At 48.7% G+C, this 21906-nt stretch overlaps 1 protein-coding gene across 1 annotated transcript; it reads left to right on the forward strand.

The window, feature by feature from the left end:
* The first annotated feature begins 6655 nt into the window (after window positions 1-6655).
* IZUMO4 (IZUMO family member 4) lies at window positions 6656-21674 on the forward strand. Its single transcript, XM_032788092.2, has 11 exons — window positions 6656-6899; window positions 11783-11863; window positions 14831-14902; window positions 15795-15821; window positions 16169-16244; window positions 16537-16584; window positions 17955-17969; window positions 18774-18821; window positions 19583-19600; window positions 20328-20350; window positions 21502-21674. Exons 1-11 carry the CDS (start codon window positions 6854-6856, stop codon window positions 21606-21608), a joined length of 561 nt encoding a protein of 186 aa, XP_032643983.1. The 5' UTR covers window positions 6656-6853; the 3' UTR covers window positions 21609-21674.
* Window positions 21675-21906: the final 232 nt, after the last annotated feature.

A 21906-nucleotide genomic window follows, 5' to 3' on the forward strand; every position in this document is an offset into this window, starting at 1 on the left:
TTCCTAGGGGGGTGTCCAGGGGGCACTCACGGGCCCCGGGGGTTCGCAGGCTTGATTCCAGGGGCATCGGCGGTCGGGGGGGTATGCCGGCCGGCGCCAGGGGTCCTTGGGGTCTCGGAGAACGAGGAGTGGTCCAGGGTCACTCGGGGACCCCGGGGGTGTTGCAGGCTGACCGCAGGGGCAGCAGTCGGGGGGGGTTCCCGGGGGGCGGTTCAGGGGTCATCGGGGATCCTGGCGGGTGTTCACACGCTGGACGCCAGGGGCGGTCAGAAGTCGAGGGGGTTCCCCTGGGAAGCCTGGGTGGAGTTTCACGGGTCACTCGCAGCGACCACCGGAGGGTGTCGCAGGGCTGGACCAGGGGACAGGCAGCAGTGCGGGGGGGAGGTTCAGGTACTTCGGGGACCCGGGGTGTGTCGCAGGCTGGACCCAGGGCGGCAGCAGACTACTCTGGAACTCCCTGAGGACCCCACTTAGATACACTCGGCTCCAGTTGTGGAATCGGAGAACACATTGTAGCTAGCATCCCTGAGTAGGTCTTTCACCAGGGTACCTGCGAGGCGATCTCCAGCACCGGTCTACTAAAACTGATAACTTCATGCCAGACACTGCATTGGCGCGTTGTCGCGTATGAGAATCGCATCAGTGGGGACATAAATCTCAAACACGCCTTACGAGATAAAATTTAAACGCACCCTCTGCTGCAATCCCTCCGTCGATCTCACGTCGGCCCAAGCATGATCGACCCTGCGATCAGGGACAGAGCACAACGTAGGCGGTGGGCGACGGATGGTTATTTCTTCGCGGAGGCGGTAGTCACAGATGCTGGGGTTTCACTTTCTGTTATCAGCACCCCGGTGTACGTCATGTGATCCCTAGGTGTACGACCAGATCCAAATGGTTCTAGACAAATTAAAGTCTCGCAGTATCTGGGCCGCAGGGGAATATTGTTGTGAGAGGTCGATTGATCATATCAGTTGAACAGTAACCTAGCGGGTCTCTTTAACAGGGTATAGAAACTTCCCTTCAATAAATCGAGTTGTGCATCCGACCCTTCCACACCTGAGACAGAGTGAGAGGTCAAATTTGGACTGATAGAAGCTCCTCGGCGTGAGTCTTGTGGAGGAATCTCCTGGTGAAGCAGTCCACGTTTGAATGCCAGCCTGGTTCGGGACTCACGAGGTTGAAGCAAGACGCATCACGACTCAAGATGCGACGCGCAAGGATACCGATTATCATGCCCGGAGAGTGGTGCTAGAGAAACTAACAGCCCAGATCTCCTAGTAAGTCGGACAGGCATAAAAATCCGAGCGATAACACTATGAACAACTCCCCAAGAGTGTCCATAGTAAGAGATCCCGCATAGTTAACTCACCGTGGCATCGCGCCGCCCGCAGAGGAGTCAGGGTGGAGGCCACCGAGCACGAAGTACGACGAGTTACTAGGGGCGGGCCCCGGTTCGCCATGAAAAAAAATACTTGGCATAATCACATATATGAGAGATACGGCAAATTCTCGAGATGGGCCGCGCTATGGGCCCAGGCCTGGGCAAATTGCTCCATTTTGCGCCCTCCCACCCCAACCCACAGCAGCGCCTGATATAAATACTAACTGGCATTCAGACTATCAGGCCCACAAATTAGTAAGAGCAGCTATAAGAACAGACTGATCATACTGACTAAACGAAGGATCTGTTTTGCTTTTCCGAAGCATAAATATTTGTAATGATCTTCTGAAAGCCTGACCTCCAGCTTGGAAGTTCTGGTGTTCCAGGCAGAGCCTGCAGTAGAAAAGAAAGACATTGTGACTATCTTGGCCAATAGCAAGTCTACCATGACAAATGTCTTCAGAGATGGAATGTGGCATGGAAGTTAGTAGATCCATGAATCTGAGGTGGAGGAGCAAACCAATACTAGTGTCATCCTGGGACTGTTGTGAGTGCCATTAAAAAATGCGATGTTTTCAGCCAAAATGAAAAATGCAACAATTGTAGGTTCCCCACCATCAATAGAGATGGAAAAGAAGCAACATGCATCTTCAGATACATCTTAAATCCCATAGAACATTCCACTTTTAAAAGTTAGTCCGAACGAACAACCATTCTTTGCCAGGGAAAGGTAAGAAATTTGGGACTAGAGAGAACTTGGAATGACGGATGCGTTGATCTTTTACATTACTTGTGACTTAATTCTAGTGTTGGGCTGTTTGAATAACCAAAATTATTGAAGTGAGAGCAAACCAAGTTGCTTCGCATTCCAATTGTGCTTAATTGTGTGGGGTGAGGGCATACCATCAGCTCCAACAGCTCCCGCATGAGCGCTTCAGGCAGAAAGGCTTACCTCTAGGCAAGTGACTTACTCTCTCTCCCGTGCGGCAGCTGCAGACAGGGAGAGTCCTCTGGGGCTATTGGCGCTGCCCTGCCCATCTCTCCCAAGAGAACCCTTTGGAGATTTCCTTCCAGGAATCTTCCCACAGGACAGTAGCTCAATCAGGCCCCTGTTTTTCAAGACACATCATGTCCACTAAGAAAGATCTCTGGCATGCCAAGTTGTGCTATAACTATGTCTAACCTCATTTCAAACCTTTTTCATTTGCAGACCCCAAAAAATTTCAAATGTCTCATGGACCCTTTTGGAAATCTAGGCATAGTCTTGCAGAAGCCCAGAGGCACAGAACCACTGGTGAAAAGCCAATGTGCTAATGAGAACATAACCCCGTAAAAACTCCCTGGTGAAGCATCAGAATGCCATACGTACACGTAGAGGAGATATTCTAAAGTCCATTGCTTGTAGCATTCGAATGCAACACTGGCCTGATATATTTATTTCTGTCAGAAACAGCAGAAATGCCTGGTAGAGAGAACACTGCATGACATCCTTCTCTGCCGGCCTAGGAGGAAGACTGTATATGCAAGTTCAAAGTAGTACTGATTCAACAGTCGCTACTGTTTGGTAATGTAATTATGCTGTCAGAACAACCCTTAATAGGAAAGAGCTGTGGTTTCTACAGAACACTCATGCGCTCACCATGCAAGGGCAATTGATAATGCCAGAGACCAGAACTCGCCAGGTTAAACTTACTCATCCTGCTGTCAGAATCACTGCTACTGTTGACGACCAACCAGCTGGTCTCCATTAGTTGAAATGTGCCGCCCCAAAGACTGACAATTCTTGCATATGCCTACATCACTTTAAACTTACTGCATCTTTTACTATCCCCCTTGCTGTGTCAGGCGACTCCTGCTTTCGAACAGCTTCTTCTGTATGCTCAATCTCCTCCAACGCTTCCAATACTCTTGTTTGTTGCCCACTGTGTAAAGCTGGCCAGGAGTCTGCCCTCGCTACTCTGTTAAGGAATGATGGGAAGGTGGCTCAGAACATAGGAGTGATGAATGCACACATAGTTCAGAATGAACAAATCCCTTCCTTAAGAATACACTCTCCTGGACTTACACGTCAGTCCACACAGCTAATAGTGCTGTTTCCATTCCACTTAAAAATGGAGACGCTGCGTGGTCGCAGTGAGGACTTATATTGTCAAGCTTGGATAAACTTATGTTTTTTACTATCACGAGAGGCTGGGCATCAAGTACCTCATCGTCCTCAACATGCACCCAGCAACCTTGTTAAAAGCGTATTGCTAAAATATCAGGCTTTAAATTCAACTAGTAAAATCTTTCATGGACACCATCATACTGAAAAGGTGGCACAGACTGGCAGGCCTGGATGTACTTTAGGGTAGAAGAACTATGAAAGATGTATTTGGCATGGGACCTGTAATTGTCTTATGTGCTACTGGTGGTCCTGTACTGCCCCATCGTTCAAAAATACTGTTTAAACCACTAAAACTTGTAAAAATGAAGGAAATGCATGCACTTGCAGTAGAGATCAGATACATGTCTTTGGAGAAACAGTAGAAAGATTTAATAATCAACACATAAGAATTCCCACTGATGAAGTAAGTCATTCCCTGCATAGTTTGTGTCTGCAATTTAAGTAAATTCAACGTGAAGAAAATGCATGTTTTAAAATGAACACAATACTGTATTTTGTAGCTGTATCTGGGTCAAAGAAAAGAGTCGAATGGATAAACAACACAGCTCCTTTGGAGGTTTTCAGCACAGGTGGGTCCTATTCATGACTAGCGAGGTTGCTATGTAACAGGGCACAGAAGTTTAACCTAGCTATGTCCAAGACGAAAAAATTAATACTATTGGCTCAACACAATGAGGAGCAACCTGAATCTGTGATGGAAAGCTTCCAGGAGTGCTGCACAGCTGTAATAGGATCTACTGCTAAATACCATGGGCGGCTAGAACAAAAGTTAAGAGATCCATGATTCAACATATGATAGAGTCAACAAGTCTAATTCCCAATGAAAAAAGTCCTAACTGAAACTTAAAGTGAAAACCTTCTATTCGTGTTTTAAGTGAAATATATAAATTGTATTGTCTAGTAAAATATAATCCAGCAGGCTGAGCGGAGTACAGTGTATTGCTGTGCCCTGCCCATGACGAGAGAAATAGCATATATCCAGAAACTGTCAGTCCCACCTAGTCGTAAAGGGAAACAAAGTGCCGTATCTAACGTTGCATCTTTGGCTGACACACAGTGTGCGCCAGTGTTATAAGGAGACATAGCAAGCTACTGTTATTTCAGTATCACCTAGGCCCGCCCCCCGACTGCTGCCGCCCCTGGGTCCAGCCTACGACACCCCCGGGGTCCCCGAGTGACCCCTGGACACCGCCCCGGGAACCCCCCGCCCCTGAGTCGAACCTGCGACACCCCCGGGGTCCCTGAGTGACCCCTGGACACTCCTCGTTCTCCGATACCCCGAGTGACCCCTGGGTACCCGCCCGGCATACCCCCCCGATCGCCACCGCCGCCCCTGGATCAAACCTGCGACACCCCCCGGGAACCCCCCGCCCCCCGACTGCTGTCGCCCCTGGGTCCAGCCTGCGACACCCCCGGGGTCCCCGAGTGACCCCTGGAGACTCCCCTGGGATACCCCCCTCCGACTGCTGCCGCCCCTGGGTCCAGCCTGCGACACTCCCTGGGTCCCCGAGTGACCCCTGGACACCCCCCTGGGATACCCTCCCGCCCCCCAACCGCCGCCCCTGCGTTGAGGCTGCGACACCGCCTGGGTCCCCAAGTGACCCCTGGACACCCCTCGCTCTCTGAGACCCCGAGTGACCCCTGGACACCCCCCCAGGATACCCTCCCCCGACCGCCACCACCCTGGGTCGACCCTGCAACACCTCGGGGTCCCCGAGTGACCCTGGGACACCCCCCCAGGACACCTCTTCCGCCTGGCCCTGCCCGTCCTGCTCCCCTCCAGGCCCTGCCCTGCTTCCCCGAGTGACCCTGGTACACCCCCCTCCCTGCCCCCAAGTGACCCCAGGACACCCCTCCCGGCCCTGCCCATCCTGCTCCCCTCCAGGCCCTGCCCTGGTTCCCTGAGTGACCCCGGGACACCCCACTCCCTGCCCCTGGGTGACACCCCCCGGCACAATCCCGCCACTCTGCCCCTCAGGCTGCCCTCCTCCCAAATCCCTGATTGATTCCAGGAGAGCCTCCCCAGGAGCCCTTCTCCATCTTCCTACCCTTTGAGGTCCCTGAGAGAGGAGGTTCCTCTCAGCCACTCTGGGATCCAGGAGTGACACCCCTAAGCACAGCCCCCCCCGAGAAGGGAGAGCCCTTGCAAGCCCTCCAGGCGCCCTGAGAAAGCGAGGGTCTACTGGGCCCCATCCTTCCGTCCTAGGCCTTCAGTGAGAAAAGCCCCATGCCTAGTCTCTCAAGATAGGAACCTCCTGTGGGCACTTGGCTTTATGCACTGAGATCAGTATGTGCCTCTCAGATCCTCTAGAGCAGTGGTTTTCAAACTGTGGGTCATGACCCAGTACTGGGTCGCAGAATGGAAGGCACTGGGTCGCGGCAGCTCTGGTCAGCACCGCCGCGACCAGAGTGCCTTCAGCACTGTCAGAAGTAACATTGGCAATGCTGCTTGGCTAAGGCAGGCTAGTTCTTTCCTGTTCTGATACTGTGCTGTGCCCCGGAAGCAGCCAGCAGCAGGTCCGGCTCCTAGGCAGGGGGGCCACAGGGCTCAGTGTGCTGCCGCTGCCCCGGGCTCTGTGTGCTGCCGCTGCCCCAAGCTCTGCACTCCCATTGGTCGGGAGCCGGGAGGGGCGGTGCCTGCGGATGAGAGCCCTGCAAAGCCGCTTGTGCTCCCTCCGCCGAGGAGCTGAACCTGCTGCTGGCCGCTTCTGGGGTGCAGCATGGTCCGTGGTGCCAGGACAGACAGGAAGCCTGCTTTAGCACCCCTGCTGTGCCGCTGACCAGGAGCTGCCCAAGGTAAGCCCCAATCCCCTGCCCCAGCCCTGAGTCCCCCCAAACCCAGAGCCGCCTCCTGCACCCCAAACCCCTCATCCCCAGCCTCACCCTAGACCCTGCACCCCTAGGCCAGAGCCCTGACCCTCTCATGCACCCCAACCCCCTGCCCCAGCCCAGAGCCCCCTCCCACATCCTGAACCCCCTCATTCCCATCCCCACCATGCACCCCTTACCCCTGCACCCCAACCCTTTGCCCCAGCCTTGAGCCCTTCCCACACCCCTCATCCCCAGCTCCGTTGGGTCATGGGCATCAATAATTTTTTTCAACTGGGTCATGAGAAAAAAAGTTTGAAAACCATTGCTACAGAGGGGAAAGAGACCCTCTAGATACTTCCAGGGGGTCTGGAACAATTTGAATAGTGGGGGTGCTGAAAGTCATTGAACCAAACTGTAAACCCTGTATATAATGGAAACCACTTCAAGCTGGGTGTGCCGCTGCACCCCCAGCACCCCTAGTTAGAGAACCTATGGACATCTCCCATAGGCAACTGCTCAGCCTCTCTCCTCCCATTCGTGAGTAGCCCCATCTGACTGCATAGGGGCACAGTATTGCCAACCCCCATGTGTTCCAAAATTAGAATTCAGACCTCCGAAATTATGAGATTGGCATAAAAATTGAGGGGGAGTTTTTCTGAAGAAGAATAAATGCTAGGTAGGTTCTTTTTATTTGCCATTAGGGGAGTCACGTTTTCAAGATTTTCTCCCCAACCATAAAGGCTAGAAACGTACTTTTAAAAAAAATGAGAAGAAAGAAAAAAGAAGCTGCGATTCTGTTCCTATCCCAGGACTCCAGAAGCTGGGGCTTTAAGAAAAAGGCAAAATCTCATGCCAGATGGCAACACTGGGGAGGATAATCCTATAATCCTTCCATTATTCAGTATATCTTGATTTTAGTAAGGCTTTTGACACAGTCCCAAGTGACATTCTCATAAGGGAAATGAGGTCTAGCACTCTTGTCATAAATAGATAGCTAAGGATTAATGTTTCTTTTACCTGTAAAGGGTTAACAAAGGGAACCAAACACCTGACCAGAGGACCAATCAGAAAACCGGATTGTTAAAAGTCAGGGAGGGAATTTTTGGGGTCTGAGTCTTTTGTCTGTCTCTCAGCTATGAGAAGGTTCTTTCTATCTTCTAATCTTCTGTTTCCAAATTGTAAGTACAAGTAGAAAAACAATATAGGCTTTTATGTTGTTTTGGTTGTATTTACATGTGTGTAGCTCTGCTGGAATGTTTTCAAATTGGATTCTTTTTTGGATCAGACTGTTTATTCATATTTTTCTATATAAGCAATAGCCTGTATTGTCATCTTGATACAGAGAAAATTTTGATGTCTTTCTTCTTTCCTTTTTTATATAAAGTTTTCTTTTTAAGACTTGTTTGAGTTTTCTCTCTGGGTAGGCTAAGGAACGAAGGGGAGGGGAATCTCTTTGTGTTGATCTACGCGAGGGTAAGCTCTGCAGCACCGGGAGTTGGTGGAAGGGGGAAGAGATAGGATCATCTCTGTTTCCTTGTATTTGGGGTTTGTCTCTTGTTGAAATAGAGGTGACATGCTTCTTGGTATTGGTGATGTAAAGAGATTGCATCCAGTACTCTCAGGTTAGCCAGAGAAGAAAGTCTGGGTGGGAGAGAGAGGGGAAGGAAGGTGGGTTACTTCCATTGTGGTAAGATCAGGACCTCTGAGTCTTGGGGTCCCTCCAGGGAAAGTTTGGGGGACCAGAGCGAGGCAGGCGCTGTAATTCCTGTCTGGTGGCAGCAAGATAAGATCCAAGCTGGTAATTAAGCTTGGAGGTTCATGCTAGGCACCCAGATTTCTGGACGCTAAGGTTCAGAATTGGGAAAGATGCTTATGATAACTCTAGATTAAATTACTGTAAAGTGGGTGCTCAACTGGTTGAATGACCATGCTCAAAGAGTAGTGATCAAACTGGAGGGGCGTAGCTAGTGGGGTCCCAGAGGTGTGTCCTTCATCCAGTACTATTTGGTATTTTCATTAATGATTTGAATAATGGAGTGGAGAAGATGCTTCTAAAATTTGTGGATGACACCAAGATGGGAGGGTTCCTAGAACTTTGGAGGGCAGGATTAGAATTCAAAACGAGCCTGACAAATTGGAGCATTGGTCGGAACTCAACAAGATGAAATTCAAAAGACAAGTGCGAAGTAATAGGAAGGAAAAATCGAATGCACAACTACAAAATGGAGAATAACTGGCTAGGTGGTAGCACTGCTGAAATGGATCTGGGGTTTATAATGGATCACAAATTGAATGAGAGTAACCAATGTGATACAGCTGCTAAAAAGGCTAGAGGGTTAGCTAGGAATTGAATCCAGGTCTCTTAAGTCCCAGTCCAATGGTGTACCCTAGTGATGGCCAGCCTTATTACACAGGAGGACCACATGAACCTAAGCACAGCCTTGGGTAGGTCAAACATTCTACATATACACCTCTACCCTTATATAACGTGACCCGATATAACATAAATTTGGATATAACGTGGTAAAGCAGCACTTCGGGGGAGCAGGGCTGTGCACTCCAGCGAACCAAAGCAAGTTCGATATAACGCGGTTTCACTTATAACTCAGTAAGATTTTTTTGGCTCCCGAGGACAGCGTTATATCGGGGTAGAGGTGTATTAATAAGATTTAAAGTCATTTGTATTGATTTATATTTTAAGTTCAGCTTGTTTCGTTTGTATTTAGATAGATTGTTTCTATGTACAGTATTGTCTGTTTACACATTTGTATAAACTAAATGATAACAAAACACTAATGAATTAGCCGTTAGCGTATTGTGTTGAAGCAGGCTGTGGGCCTTATGAAATGTTCTGGTGGGCTGTGCCTGGCCTGCAATCTACTCAACAGGCCACACTTTCTAAAAAAGAACTTGTCCCTTTTGAAAGATCCTGGGTGGGAAAAGATCAGTATCTGTCCCTTAGGAAGAAATAAAAAACCAAACCCCAAAACTGAACTGACAATTGAAGTTGTGCAAAACCATGTCAACATTTGACATGGGATGTGAACTTCTGAAGTTCTGCTGCTAGGACTTTAAATGAAGGAGATTTTTAAACAAACCAAGTGGGATTTTAAATGTCTCATTGAAACGTGACAAAACCCCTTCTTACATGACTGAAATACTTACAAATCTTGACCTTAAAATGTACTCCAAACTGGTGAAATCTAGCCGGAATTTATGCTATTTGGAGATAATCTGTGTTATACGAGGTGTATGGAAGGGTAGGATGAATAGCCATCACATGAAGCTATGATAAGGAAAACGCAGGGTACAATCCCAGTCTATGCACTGTGAAATGTAAGCTTCATGGCCCAGGTCCTCAAAGGTATTTAGGTTCCTAGCTTCTATTGATGTAATGGAAGTTAGAAGTCTACATACCTTTGAACAGTGGCTCTCAGCCTTTCCAGACGACTGTCCCCCTTTCAGGAGTCTCATTTGTCTTGTGTACCGCCAAGTTTCACCTCACTTAAACACGACTTGCTTACAAAATCAGACACAGAAATACACAAGTGCCACAGGATGCTATTACTGAGAAATTGTTTCTGTTCTCATTTTTGCCATATAATTATAAAATAAATCAGTTGGAATATAATTCTGGTACTTACATCCAATGTATAGTCCATAGAGCAGTATAAACAAGTCATTGTCTGCATGAAATTTTAGTTTGTGCTGTCTTGGCTAGTGCTAGTAGCAAATATCTAGATGGGATGATGGACCCCCTGGAAGAGCTGTGTGTACCCCCAGGGGTGTGCGTACCCCAGGTTGATAACTGCTGCCTTTGAGGATCTGAGCCCATAACTCTTGGGACTGTAATCTTCCGCTGCACAGTATAAACAAGACAATCAGGGCCTGTGGTTTGCACTTCTGCTTTTTGATGTATGTTTATGTCATTTTAATCTCATTTCCCTTCCTCCCTAGGCCCCATTCAGTTCATTTGCCATCATGCATGTCAGTCTTTCCTATTCCAACTATTAATTCAAGGAGCAGATGAACATCTCTTGGGAGAAAAGATTGTTTCTGTTTTACCTTGTCCCTTAGCCTTTGATTGTGCCTTCCCTTCATTAGCACAGATCCAAGCAGGGGCGGCTCCAGGCACCAGCCCACCAAGCGTGTGCCTGGGGTGGCAAGCCACGGGGGGCTGGCCTCTGGGGCGCTTTGAAGGCGGCAGTCAGGCGGCTTTCGGAGGTGCGCCTGCGGGAGGTCCGCTGGTCCTGTGGCGGTGGTGGCAATTCAGCGGTGGGGACACCGAAGGTGTGGCACCGGCAGACCTCCTGCATGCACGCCACTGAAAGCCGCCTGACTGCCGTGCTTGGAGCTGCAAAAAACATAAAGCCGCCTCTGGATTCAACAGGAATAGTTACAAGTGGAAATTTTACCTGGCTCTGCAAAGAGAGACTAGTTTACTAAAAGTTTGGAATCTGTTAAATGGTTCTGAGCTTGACGAATTGTAGCATTCAGAGCATTTCTGTTTTAAATTGAGTTTTTAACGTTACTTCCCAGGGACTGCTCCAATGTCATTTTCATTTCTTTGGAATCAGAAAAGGTTGGTTATTTTTTGGAATCTTCATTAAAATAAGAGATGATATTGATACAATATGGCGATGCCACAGCCAGATATAGGCCTCCTGCTGCTAAATAATCTCCCAGGTGAAAATGAGCCGTGTTAAAAATACACGGCAAAGTAAACCCACATTTTCTAAGACAGAGGTGGTCATTCTATGAAAATATTCCTGATCACCTATCCTTATTTCTGTAATAGTCTCTGTGTTCGGCATTTCATTTGCATTCTGACTGGCTTAGTTATCTTTAATTCAGCCAATGCCATGTTCATCAAAACTGTATTACCAGCTGCCATGATATTTGCTGTTCTTGCTCAAAGCATCAGCTCCTGCAGTCATATGAATATGGGAGAATCTCAGCTTTCCCTTATGGTGGTTTTTTTAAAGTATGTTCCTACCCCTCATGGTTGTATAAATGTGTTCAGGAGATACCCTAAAGGCTCACAAAATAAGGCAAATAAAAAAAACTGCAAATGTATAATTTTAAAAAAATCATGATTTTCAGGTTCCTCACTCCAGATTTTTGGAATACTTGGGATTGACGGTGCTGGAAAAGTGAAGGGTTTGTCTGAAAACCAACTTGCTTGTAGTTTTGAAGTGAAACTGATTCCAGTGCAGAGAACTCACACAAGGCTGTTCAAATCACATAAGCCCCAAACGCAGTATTTAAATAGGTTTCAGATGAAGAGCTTTTAAACAATGTTTCTAGATTCTGTAGCCTGCACCACAGTCACTTTGAACAGAAATTTCATTGATCAGGCCTAAGTGCTCAATATTTCTAGTGACCTCAAGGCGTTCCTTTTCTCTGTTCTACATTCCCAGCTCTGGATAAGCTGCATGAAATTGCAGCCAAAGTGTATGAAAAACTTGACGTCCTGTTGAGTGGAAAAACGTACCAACCAGGTAAGTTAGTTGACTTGCGAAAAGGGGGATGTGTCGTACAGAAGGGTTGGTGATCTGGGATGTCTGTTGCCTAGTGAAGTAGTGGAATGGGTCTCCATTGCAGGGCTTGCCATTAAGTCAGGACATGGTGATGACTATCAGCAGCTGGATGGAAAATAAATGGGAGAAAATATATTAAAATGGAAAAAAATAGATGTTGGGGCTTGATCTTGGGAGGTGTTGAATACAAAACTCCCACAGACCTCATGGGATCAGGGCCATCTTCTGTATTTAATTTCACAGGTGCCTTTTTGCTGACCAAATATATCCATTAGTGCTATAACTTGAATGAGGTTCATTTCAGTGTGAGGCTTAATGGATGAAAAAAATGGTTTTATGCCATTTTTTATTGATGGTGTCCAGACAGCCAAACTGTTTATCCAAAAAAAGTGTGGTTTTTCACCCTGGAAAGATCAGGAATGCTACATCCGGTCTTCCCTGGTTTTGCTAGAAGACTCATGGGACTAGGTATTGGTGCTGCGTGGTGGGAGCTTTACGACACCTTTCCCCAGTTATTTCTCAAGAGATTCATTAAATAAGTTTTAGCAAGAACAAAATAAATATATGAATAAATGAATAAAAATCACTGCCCTCCCCAGTTCATCAGGTTTCACTTGTGTATGATTTCTGGTATCATAGCTTGGTCCCCCAGACATCTGTACAGTCTTCTAGGAAAACAAGATGACAAAACTTTCATTTCCAATGTTAAGAGGAAGCAGGATTTCCTCCCTTTTTTATTTTTAAAACTTTCAAGCTGCCCATCTATCTTCATCATAAAGAGCCACAAACCCAGTTCGTGCAGGCCACCTTTAATACAGATCCAAGGCAAGGCAGAAATATTTGCCATACCGGGATTACTGGAGATACAATAAATTATTATTGTGATTTACCGTAAATTATAGAGTAGCCTGCAGTGAAGTTCTATTTGTATTATTTTTATTGTAGTGTGGTAGCATGTAGATGCCACACTCGGGCCTGGGCCCAGTGTGCTAGGGGCTGTATAAACGCAGAATGAAAAGCCAGCCCTGCCCCTAAGAGCTGACAGGCAGACAGATGAGGGAGCACAAGGAAACAATAGGACAATATTGGTCACTTTCGTTCTCTCACCTAACAGGATCACTAGAAGCCACAGATTAATTGAAACAAAGCAAATTTCTGCCAACATTGTCATTGTTTCATGAGCTTTGTAAGCATCCCTGAGAAGGACAAAGCTTTTTTTCAGGGGACAAGGATACAAGCATAGCAGAAATGCAAGGGACTTGGGTTAGGATCTGGATGGATGGGGAATGAGGCCCTGATTCTGCCACCATGTATGCACTCAACTTCTAAGCACTCCCTGACCTGAATGGGAATACTCACAGGCATGAAGTTAAGCATATGTGTGAATGTTTGCAAAATGGGGTGCTAATTTACGAATATTTTTTCCCCATACGATCTGACAGAAGCAAACCTAGTCCGTAGCACTGCGAATTCTGGTTAAAGCCGCGCTTTTGGGGAGAGGATCCAAATTTCTTAGGCCCACTTTCATTCAGTGATATTTTCCATGTCCCAATGTTGACATGCATGTCGGGAGTTACAGACGTTACCTGTTTAAATGATGGCCCGAGACTGAGCTGAGTGCTCCCTTGTTGTCTAGAGGCACTTTCTGATTGCCTCCAAAAAGCTGGCAGAATCACTAAGGGGAAATAAAATCAGCTAGAGTCGGCTGTATTGATTCAGGAACAAAGTTGAATTATGGCCAGGAATACGTGAGCCACTGGAGCTCTAACTTACGATTAGGGCCCTACCAAATTCACGGTCCATTTTGGTCAATGTCACGGTTATAAGATTTTTAAAATGGTCAATGTCATGATTTCAGCGATTTAAATCTGAAATTTCATGGTGTTGTAACTGTCGGGGTCCTGACTCAAAAAGGAGTTGGGAGTGGGGGTGTCACAAGGCTATTGTGGGGGGGCTGTGGTACTGCTGCCCTTCTGCGCTGCTGCTGGTGGTGGCGCTGCCTTCAGAGCTGGGCAGCTGGAGAGCCCAGCAGAGCTGCCGCCAGCAGCAGTGCAGAAGTAAGGAGGGCGTGGTATGGTATTGCCACCCTTACTTTTGCCCTGCTACGGGCAGGGCGCTGCCTTCAGAGCTGGGCGCCCGGCCAACAGCCTCCACTCTCCGGCCGCCCAGCTCTGAAGGCAGCGCAGAAGTAAGGGTGGCAATAACGCAACCTCCCTAGAATAACCTTACGATCCCCCTGCAACTCCCTTTTGGGACCCCCAATTTGAGAAACGCTGGTCTCCCCCTGCAGCGTGGGGCATGGGTCGCTTGCTGGTGGATTCTCTGCAGCCTGAGGTCTTCAAATCACAATTTTGAGGATTTCAATAACTCAGTCATGGTTAGGGGTTGTTATAGAAGTGGATGGGTAGGGTTTTGTGCCTGCCTTGTGCAGGAGGTCAGACTAGATGATCATATTGGTCCCTTCTGACCTATGAGTCTATGGGTCTATGAAATATGTATAGTGTAGGGCAGTGGTCCCCAACCTTTTCGTCTGGCGCCCGCCAGACAAAGGACCGTGGCAGCGGTAGAGCATCCGCCGAAATGCCGCCAAAATTCAGCGGCGACCTCTGGATGACATTGCTTTGTCAGTGGCAAGTGGCGTCATCCAAAAACATCGGGACACGGGCCCACGGGCACTGCGTTGGGGACCCCTGGTATAGGGTAAAAGCACACGAAAGATCAGCTTTCACGGGGGGAGATCAGATTTCACAATCTGTGATGCGTTTTTCATGGCCATGAATTTGGTAGGGCCCCATGTATGATTTAACACACATGTTGTGGCAGCACCTACCTGCTAAGCAGGTCAGAGGCCTTCTGCATTAGGTGCCATACAAACAAAGTAAATAACGGCCCCCGCCCCAAACAACTTACATCGCTCTCTTTTTTCAGGTATTCTCCCTCAACGCCTGCATGCTGTTTTTCAGAACCAGATCCAGCTGCTGCAGAGAGCTATCATTGAAAGTGAGCCTTTTCCCCTTCCTCTGCGTGCCACACCCTCCGCTTTGGTCTCTGTTGGTAGCACGTGTAGCTGCGGTAAAGAGGGAGTGGAAGAGTGCGAAGGTGAACACGAGTGTTGTGAAGGGAGGGGACTGCTGAGTGTTGACACGAGGCTGTCAGGGGAAGGGAGGGGTTTTATCAGACAGTGAGGGCAATTTCAGAGCAAGAGCTCCTAGAGCACGGTGGGGAAGGGGCAGGATGGCAGGTGGTATCTCTGAATCGCCAAGTGGGCTGGGGATGGAGGAGCTGTCAGGGCAGGACGGGACTCAGCAAGTCTGCAGAAGATCCTGGGGCCTAGAAAGGAGATCTCATCCTGGGCCATTGAGGGGAGATTTCTCAGTAGGTCAGGGATGGTCTCCAGCTTTGCGGTAGGGCTAAGGGGAAGCAGAGCTGCGCTTTGAACTGCCTGCCTGACACCATGAGAACTGTGACTCCAGGGAAAATGAGGGCGTTACAGTGCTTGAGGGGAGGGGATAAGTAAGATCACGGGCAGAGAAGCAGGTCCTAGTTTTCACACCAGAGAGCACTGAGGAAGCAGCGCCAAGTGGTTAGAGCACTAACTGGGAACTTCGGAGACCCAGGTTCAATTCTCTGCTCTGCCACAAACTTCCTTTGTGATCTTGGAGAAGTTCCTTAGTCTCTGTGCCTCAGTTTCCCGTCTGTGTAGCAGGGATAGTAGCACTGCTCCACACGGGGGGAGGGGGGGGGGAGGATATAACAAAGAGTAGGAGGCACTCAGGTTCTGCTGTCTGAGGGCCAGATAAGAACAGTCGATAGTGTCTTTAGTGCCTGTTGTTAATGGTGAGCAGTTGAAACAAGGGCTCTTTAATGCTAATGCAATCTCTGTGTTCCCTAGGCAGACTGGAGTGTGAACGTCACTGTGGTAAGTCAGGGGGGTTGCGGGGTTCATTATTAATGGTTTAGCTCGGTGGTTCTCAGCTCTTTCCACCTTGCAGCCCCCCTTCCACTTAGCCATGTGGGGAGAGCAGGGTGGGCGTGACCTCCACCTTTTGAGACCCCTGATCTAAACAAAAAGCATGACAGTGAATCCGCCCAAATCAGTGCTGGTCCCATTAAAGTTAATGGCAGAACTCCCATGGACTTCACGGGGGACTGGGATTTCACCCCAGACCTATAATCTCCACTGTTCCAGCAGCGACCAGAAGTTACTGCTGATATGTCTAACAGGTGACTTCCCCACGCAGTCAGTGTCACTCTTGTATGTTACAGGAATCTTTAGATATGACGCTGTCTCCTGCATGAATTGTAACGTCTCCAGACCAGCTTGCTTTGGATATAACTGCGAGTAGGGAGCACGTCTTTATATGGAGCGTGTGTGTGTGTGTTTGTGTGAGAGAGAACTGCCCATCAGCTCCGGCTGAGCCCTGTGGCTGGGCTGTACCCAGGAACGTTGGTAACTGCCTAAGAGAGGGCAGAGGAAATATATGTCTTCTTTAAAGAGACTAGATTATTAACAGGGCTGTTGATTAACCAGGTAGCCCCATTATAAGAGAGACACCTAACAAAAAGTCCTTACCCCACCCCTCTAACCATCCACTTATTCACAGGTGTGTTCAAACCTTCCTTTTCTTCAACAGATCATCAGAAGAATGGGAAGCAGCCTTGAAAGGCCTTTTTGATTACATGTAAGTGTCAGCTCAGTGTTCGGCTTTCCAGGATCTGTCACTAAGGCCATGTCTACACTAGGAGAAAGAGGTTAAAAACATCTTCCTAGTGAAGACAAGGCCTTGTGGATGGTGTTGGTTTAGGTTTTTAGTTCATTACAGAGGGTTTTTAATGAGCTTTCCAAATACAGTACAAGGCTCTGCTCCCGGAACCCTTACTCACATGCGTAACTTGAATGGGACCTGTTTGAAATAGAGTGGATCGTTTAGAAAAACATCCACTCCTGCTTGAAAGATTGCGAGTGGTGGAGAATGAAAACCCTAACCAGCGGTGGGGGGCAGTTTGGGGAAAATGCACCAGGGTTGGAGAGGACCCAGATTTAAGAGCTAGGGTATGGCTACACTTGGAATTTCAAAGCGCTGCCACGGCAGCGCTGCAAAATGTGAGCGTGGTCGGAGCGGCAGCGCTGGGAGAGAGCTCTCCCAGCGCTGCACGTAAACCACATCCTCTACGGGTGTAGCGTGCAGCGCTGGGAGCCGTGCTTCCAGCGCTGCCACCCTGATTACACTGACGCTTTACAGCGCTGTATCTTGCAGCGCTCAGGGGAGTGTTTTTTCACACCCCTGAGCGCGAAAGTTGCAGTGCTGTAAAGTGTGAGTGTAGCCATACCCCTACTTTGACCCTCTTTTGTCCCTCATCTAACAGGGCAGGCGTCGATGGGGGTGGGGATGCTGTTCTGGTTTCTGCTCGCAGCATCTGCACGGCCTGCAGCGACGTAGCTTTGGGCAGCTCAGCTGCCCTTGTGCCAGGAAAGCAGAGCCATGCACTGATGGCTGAGGACAGGGAGAAAATGATGGGCCCCTAAACAGAATGTTACCTTAAAACCCCGTGTGGCTCTGAGATGGGAGCAGGGAGGCAGCAGCCCTGTTCAGATACTTTTGCAGGGGAGGAAAGATGTTGAAAACACCGTGCCTGGGAAAGCACTGAGCTTCTGTCCCTGTAGAATAGCTGTTACTGTAAGAGGTAGCACTGGGGTGGTAGGCTCTGGATTTCCTCTTCTCTTGCACGAGAAAGCCAGTGGTAGTTTAACATTTGCTGCTGGAAACCTTTGCCCAGGTTCAGAGCTCTGCTCTCTGGGGGTTATTCTAGTGGAACTCCACTGGCTGATCTGGAGGCCTGACTTGGCAGCCATCAGGGCAGTAGTGGGTTGTCTGTGTACTGCCTCCCGCCCAGCCCTTTCACGCTGTGCTCACTCGGGGACCATGCTGGGCCGGCTCAGACCCTGTCTATAAGGTTGAGTCCCAGAGCAAGGGCGAGGGGAGAACCCACCATTCAACAGCTGGGGGAATCCCTGACATTCCTATTTCACTGTGTGTTTCTTCTTTTTCAGAAATGAAATATACCAGTAAGTGGGGCATTTTTTCCTTACCAGCTGGAAAGACTCCAGGACCAATAGCAGATATTTTCTATCTACCGCTAATATTTTCCACTCTGGTGACTCCCTGTAGGGAAACAGGGACGTGAAATGGTGCAGCCCTTTCTATGACCCCTGGGCTGATGGTTTCTAATGGGAAATTGAAGGCATCTGTGCTGCAGAAGGGGGAAGGGCTGCTACCTTGGGGTCAAATTCTCCTTTCACTGACAGTTATAAATCAGGGGTAACTCCATTGACTGCAACTGAGTTACACCAGGATAGGTGAGAGCTGAATTGGGCCTAGCCTGGTGGTCAGGGCATTAGCCTAGGACTTTGAAGACCTGGTTCAGTTCTCTCCTCAGGTGAATCACGTCTCTCTGGCTCAGAAATCAGTGGGAGTCAGGGACCTAACCAGATCTGAGGAGCAGAGCCTTACGCCCAGTGGAGGTAGTAGCAGATCTCTACCTGCATTGATCAGTGTCAGCTGGTGGAACAATTTGCCATTAACTCAGGGCTGCAGGCACCAAGACTGCCCCTTCCAGGAGCTGTGCTCTGAACAGGACGGCAGATTCTGTACAAGTGAAGGAGAAACTCCCTCAGTTGGTGGCTCAACCCTCTGAGCCCGGATGGGGAGCTGCAACCCCTTTTCCAGCCCTTCCTGTGGCAGTGCAGGGTGGGGAGAGAGGCGGTGGGCTGGAGGGGGACCTGGTAGGGGCCTTGCAGCCTGGCTCCATGATGAACTTGGTATGCTTTCCTCTGAACTGAAGGCCCTCTAATCTCAGGTTTTCTCCTCAGACAATCAGCAAGGTGGCTAGTTGCCTTGAGAAGGATCCCAGGCTTCCTGTGAGTGTCTGTTTGGCTTCAGTGACCCTCCCTGAAGGGCAGAGATTCCTTTCACACAGCCTAGGGAGCCAGCTGCCACAAATCCCATCCCATGAAGCACTCCAGGCCCATGCTGCTGAGCACTCCTCCAGCACTGAGATATACCCAGTTCCTTAGAAGAGGACTGATCCTTCAGGCTGCTAAGCGTTCTTTTCTCCTGGGCTCAGTCCTTTTAACACCTATGGATGAGAAATGAGCTGTTACTGCCACTACGAGGCATAGGGCAGCTATATTCTCCATCCACTGCTTTGTCAGTCACCTCCCATTGCTTTGGGAAGTGGGATTAGGACCAGGCCTTTCAATCCTACAGTGACCACTCTGCTTAATTCATATTCTGACTGTGCTGCGTACAGCTGGTCAGTGCAGAAGCAGTATGCTCCAGAGGGTAGGCCACTGGCTGGGATTCCCAGCTCCATCACTGAGACAGCTGGGGCAAGTGACTTCTCTCTGGGACTGTTCCCCCTTCCACCCAGGGTCTGTTTAGACTGTCAGCTCTTCAGGGCAGGGACTGTCTCTCGGTGTGCAGCATGATGGGGCTCTGACCTTGTCTGGGGTCAACGGGCTCTACCATACTGACCTGTAATCCCAGGATAACTAGCCTCCATCCTAGTCTGGTGAGAGCAAGCTAGTTTTCTGGCTCAGAGGATTAGGGGCAGGGGTTGGTTTTTGACAGCAGTGCTCAGCTATTACCCAGCTCTCTAATAAGCATCTTTGTCTTTCAGCAATTGCACATCCACCAGGTAAGCAGGCACCAGGAAGAGGACTTGTTAATTTGAGCATAAACTGTAGCCAGCCTCCTGCTCTTTCAGCAAAAGGGCCTCAGTGTTGAGGGGAATCTTTTCTGGGGGATGGGGCTATATAAAAGAGCTAGATTATCATTTCCCTCCCACCTTGCTCCTGCCCTATGGGCCGCCTCCTGCCCTCAGCAGCACATTGCAACCATCCTTGGAAGCAGTGGGGGGTGGGGGGTACAGTTTCATGCAACTTTTAATAACTCTGAGAACAGACAAGTCTACTTTAGTATTGAGGTGGCATGGTGAAGCCAGAGAACTATATACAACCCCACTGAATTCAGATTTTCCTCCCTGCTTCTTCCCCCTCCCCCCTTGAGCGTAGCCCCTAGTGCCCCGTCCCAGGACGGGCAAGCAGAGCACCGTTTAGGTAAATGCAGCTCTTGGCCACTAGGCTGCACTACTGCCCACGCTGTAGGAGCCCTGGCTTCGCAGTCACTTTTGTGGCCAAAGCTAGTCTTGGGCCTAGTACTTCCTGCTGAGACCAGTCACGACCCTCTAGATTAAAGGAGGCAGAAAATCTTCACAGATTGAAGAGTTGTTGCTTTTAATAGGGACTGTGTTTAGCATATTTCCTTCCACTGAGAGAGGGCACCCGTGCCCCTTTCAGCCCCTGCAGTATTGCATTTACTAGAAAATTATTAATCTTGAATGTTTTATTCTCCCTTCCCTACAGCCCAGCAATGCTAAACTTTAAAAGTAAGTTTGCAAATAGAGGATTTCTTACAGCTTTAGGGGCTGTGGCTACAGTTGACCTTTTCCTCTGGGTCTCCCTGGCCAATAGCAGCACTGCTAGAGACAGGAGCTGGCGTTTGCCAGCATTCTAACCATGGTGTGGGCCTGCTCACCAGGGACAGATGAGATGGAGCCGGGGCCGGCTCTGTTGGCCTTAGATGGGGGGTGGCTTGGTGACACATGTTTAGCAGAATCGCTAGTGTAGACACCACAGGAAGGGCTCTCCAATAGGCAGTACTGCTGGAGGTTATTGGCCTGCACAGAGCAGTGGAAGATGCAGTTTGCAGACATTTGGGGAACAAGGACGATGACTGGGGTCCCTTGTTCAGCCTCCTGGAAGTTAATGGTTTGTATGTGTTTTGCCATTGTTTGTGGGGCCTTAGCAGGAGTTGAAGTCTAAAAACGAGTAGAAGAGGGGACAGAGGGTATTTCCTAAGGGAAAAGCGAATTAAAACTACCCAGTACGTGGAGCTGGAGCCAGCAGGTGTCCGAGTCTGAAAGGCAGAAGCTGGATTTAAAATGCAGAGTGGTTAGCAAAAGTCATAATCCTCACACCAGCTACACTCACGTTCTGCTTCCGCATGGTTTCCATTTGCCCTTAGCTGCAAATGCATAAGAGGGGGCATCAGTGCTCCTCTAACCATGGGATTGATGCCAGGACAGGCCTGCTCCCTGCTGCCCCCCTGCAGCTCTGCCAATGCATCTCACCTCTTAATTGTGGCTGTTTTATTAAATGGCAGTTTTTAGATCAAACCCTTCCCTGCTGCCCTATGGCATCTTGGAACAGAGTTCTGTTTTCTCTGCCCTCAAAACTGAAGCCACAGTAAAGATAAACAAGCCTTTCTGCACTGTGGTTATGAAGGCTCCAACCATCTGAGAGCACTTTTCCTTGCTCCCAGTTGGAGTATCTGTAAACAGGCCATCTTTCTCCCAGCTTGAGTTTCATTGCAGATAGCAGACTGTAGCCCTTTGCTTCAAAATGATGTTTCCTCTACTGCCACTTCCTTTCCTGGGTACTCAAAGAGACTGCACTAGTTCCATTCATCACATGGGCCTAGCTGTGCTTTTCAGACCAGTCTGAGCACTGATGGGTTTTTGTTTCTTCTGCCTCCAAGGGATAAAGGCCAGCATGTCTGAGACTTGGCACAACACACTTGTGAACAGGAAGACTACTGGATGGCACAAATACAGAATCCCCACCACCACAGTGATAGACTGCTGAGCTGCAATTTTTTAAATGAACATGTAGAATATATTAGGTGTAAGGGAAATTAAACATTAGAAACTATCAGTAGAGCGCTATGTTATACTTCTATACATCATCATGTTTTACACACGTAACTCAAAGGTGATTTAATCAAAATGCGTCAAGCCACTGGACAGCAGGAAATAATTTTTTACCCAAATGCCTGCATAAAAGTTTCCCTGCCACTTCAGTTGCATTAATGAATTTCTGTACTCCACCCCAGAACTGGCTGCAATTTCAGTGATAGCTAAAATGATCTCTTGAAAATGGTTCA

This window comes from Chelonoidis abingdonii, chromosome 11, assembly GCF_003597395.2.
Source record: "Chelonoidis abingdonii isolate Lonesome George chromosome 11, CheloAbing_2.0, whole genome shotgun sequence".
NCBI classification, from domain to species: Eukaryota; Metazoa; Chordata; order Testudines; family Testudinidae; genus Chelonoidis; species Chelonoidis abingdonii.

What these genes read in the sequence shown, in the direction of transcription:
- IZUMO4 (XM_032788092.2), top strand. Translation starts at nt 6,854, where the DNA reads ATGGACATCTCCCATAGGCAACTGCTCAGCCTCTCTCCTCCCATTC. An exon ending in TGGAAAAACGTACCAACCAG is followed by an intron (nt 11,864 to 14,830) that starts GTAAGTTAGTTG and finishes CTCTTTTTTCAG; the next exon opens with GTATTCTCCCTCAACGCCTG. An exon ending in TGCTTTGGATATAACTGCGA is followed by an intron (nt 16,245 to 16,536) that starts GTAGGGAGCACG and finishes TTTCTTCAACAG; the next exon opens with ATCATCAGAAGAATGGGAAG.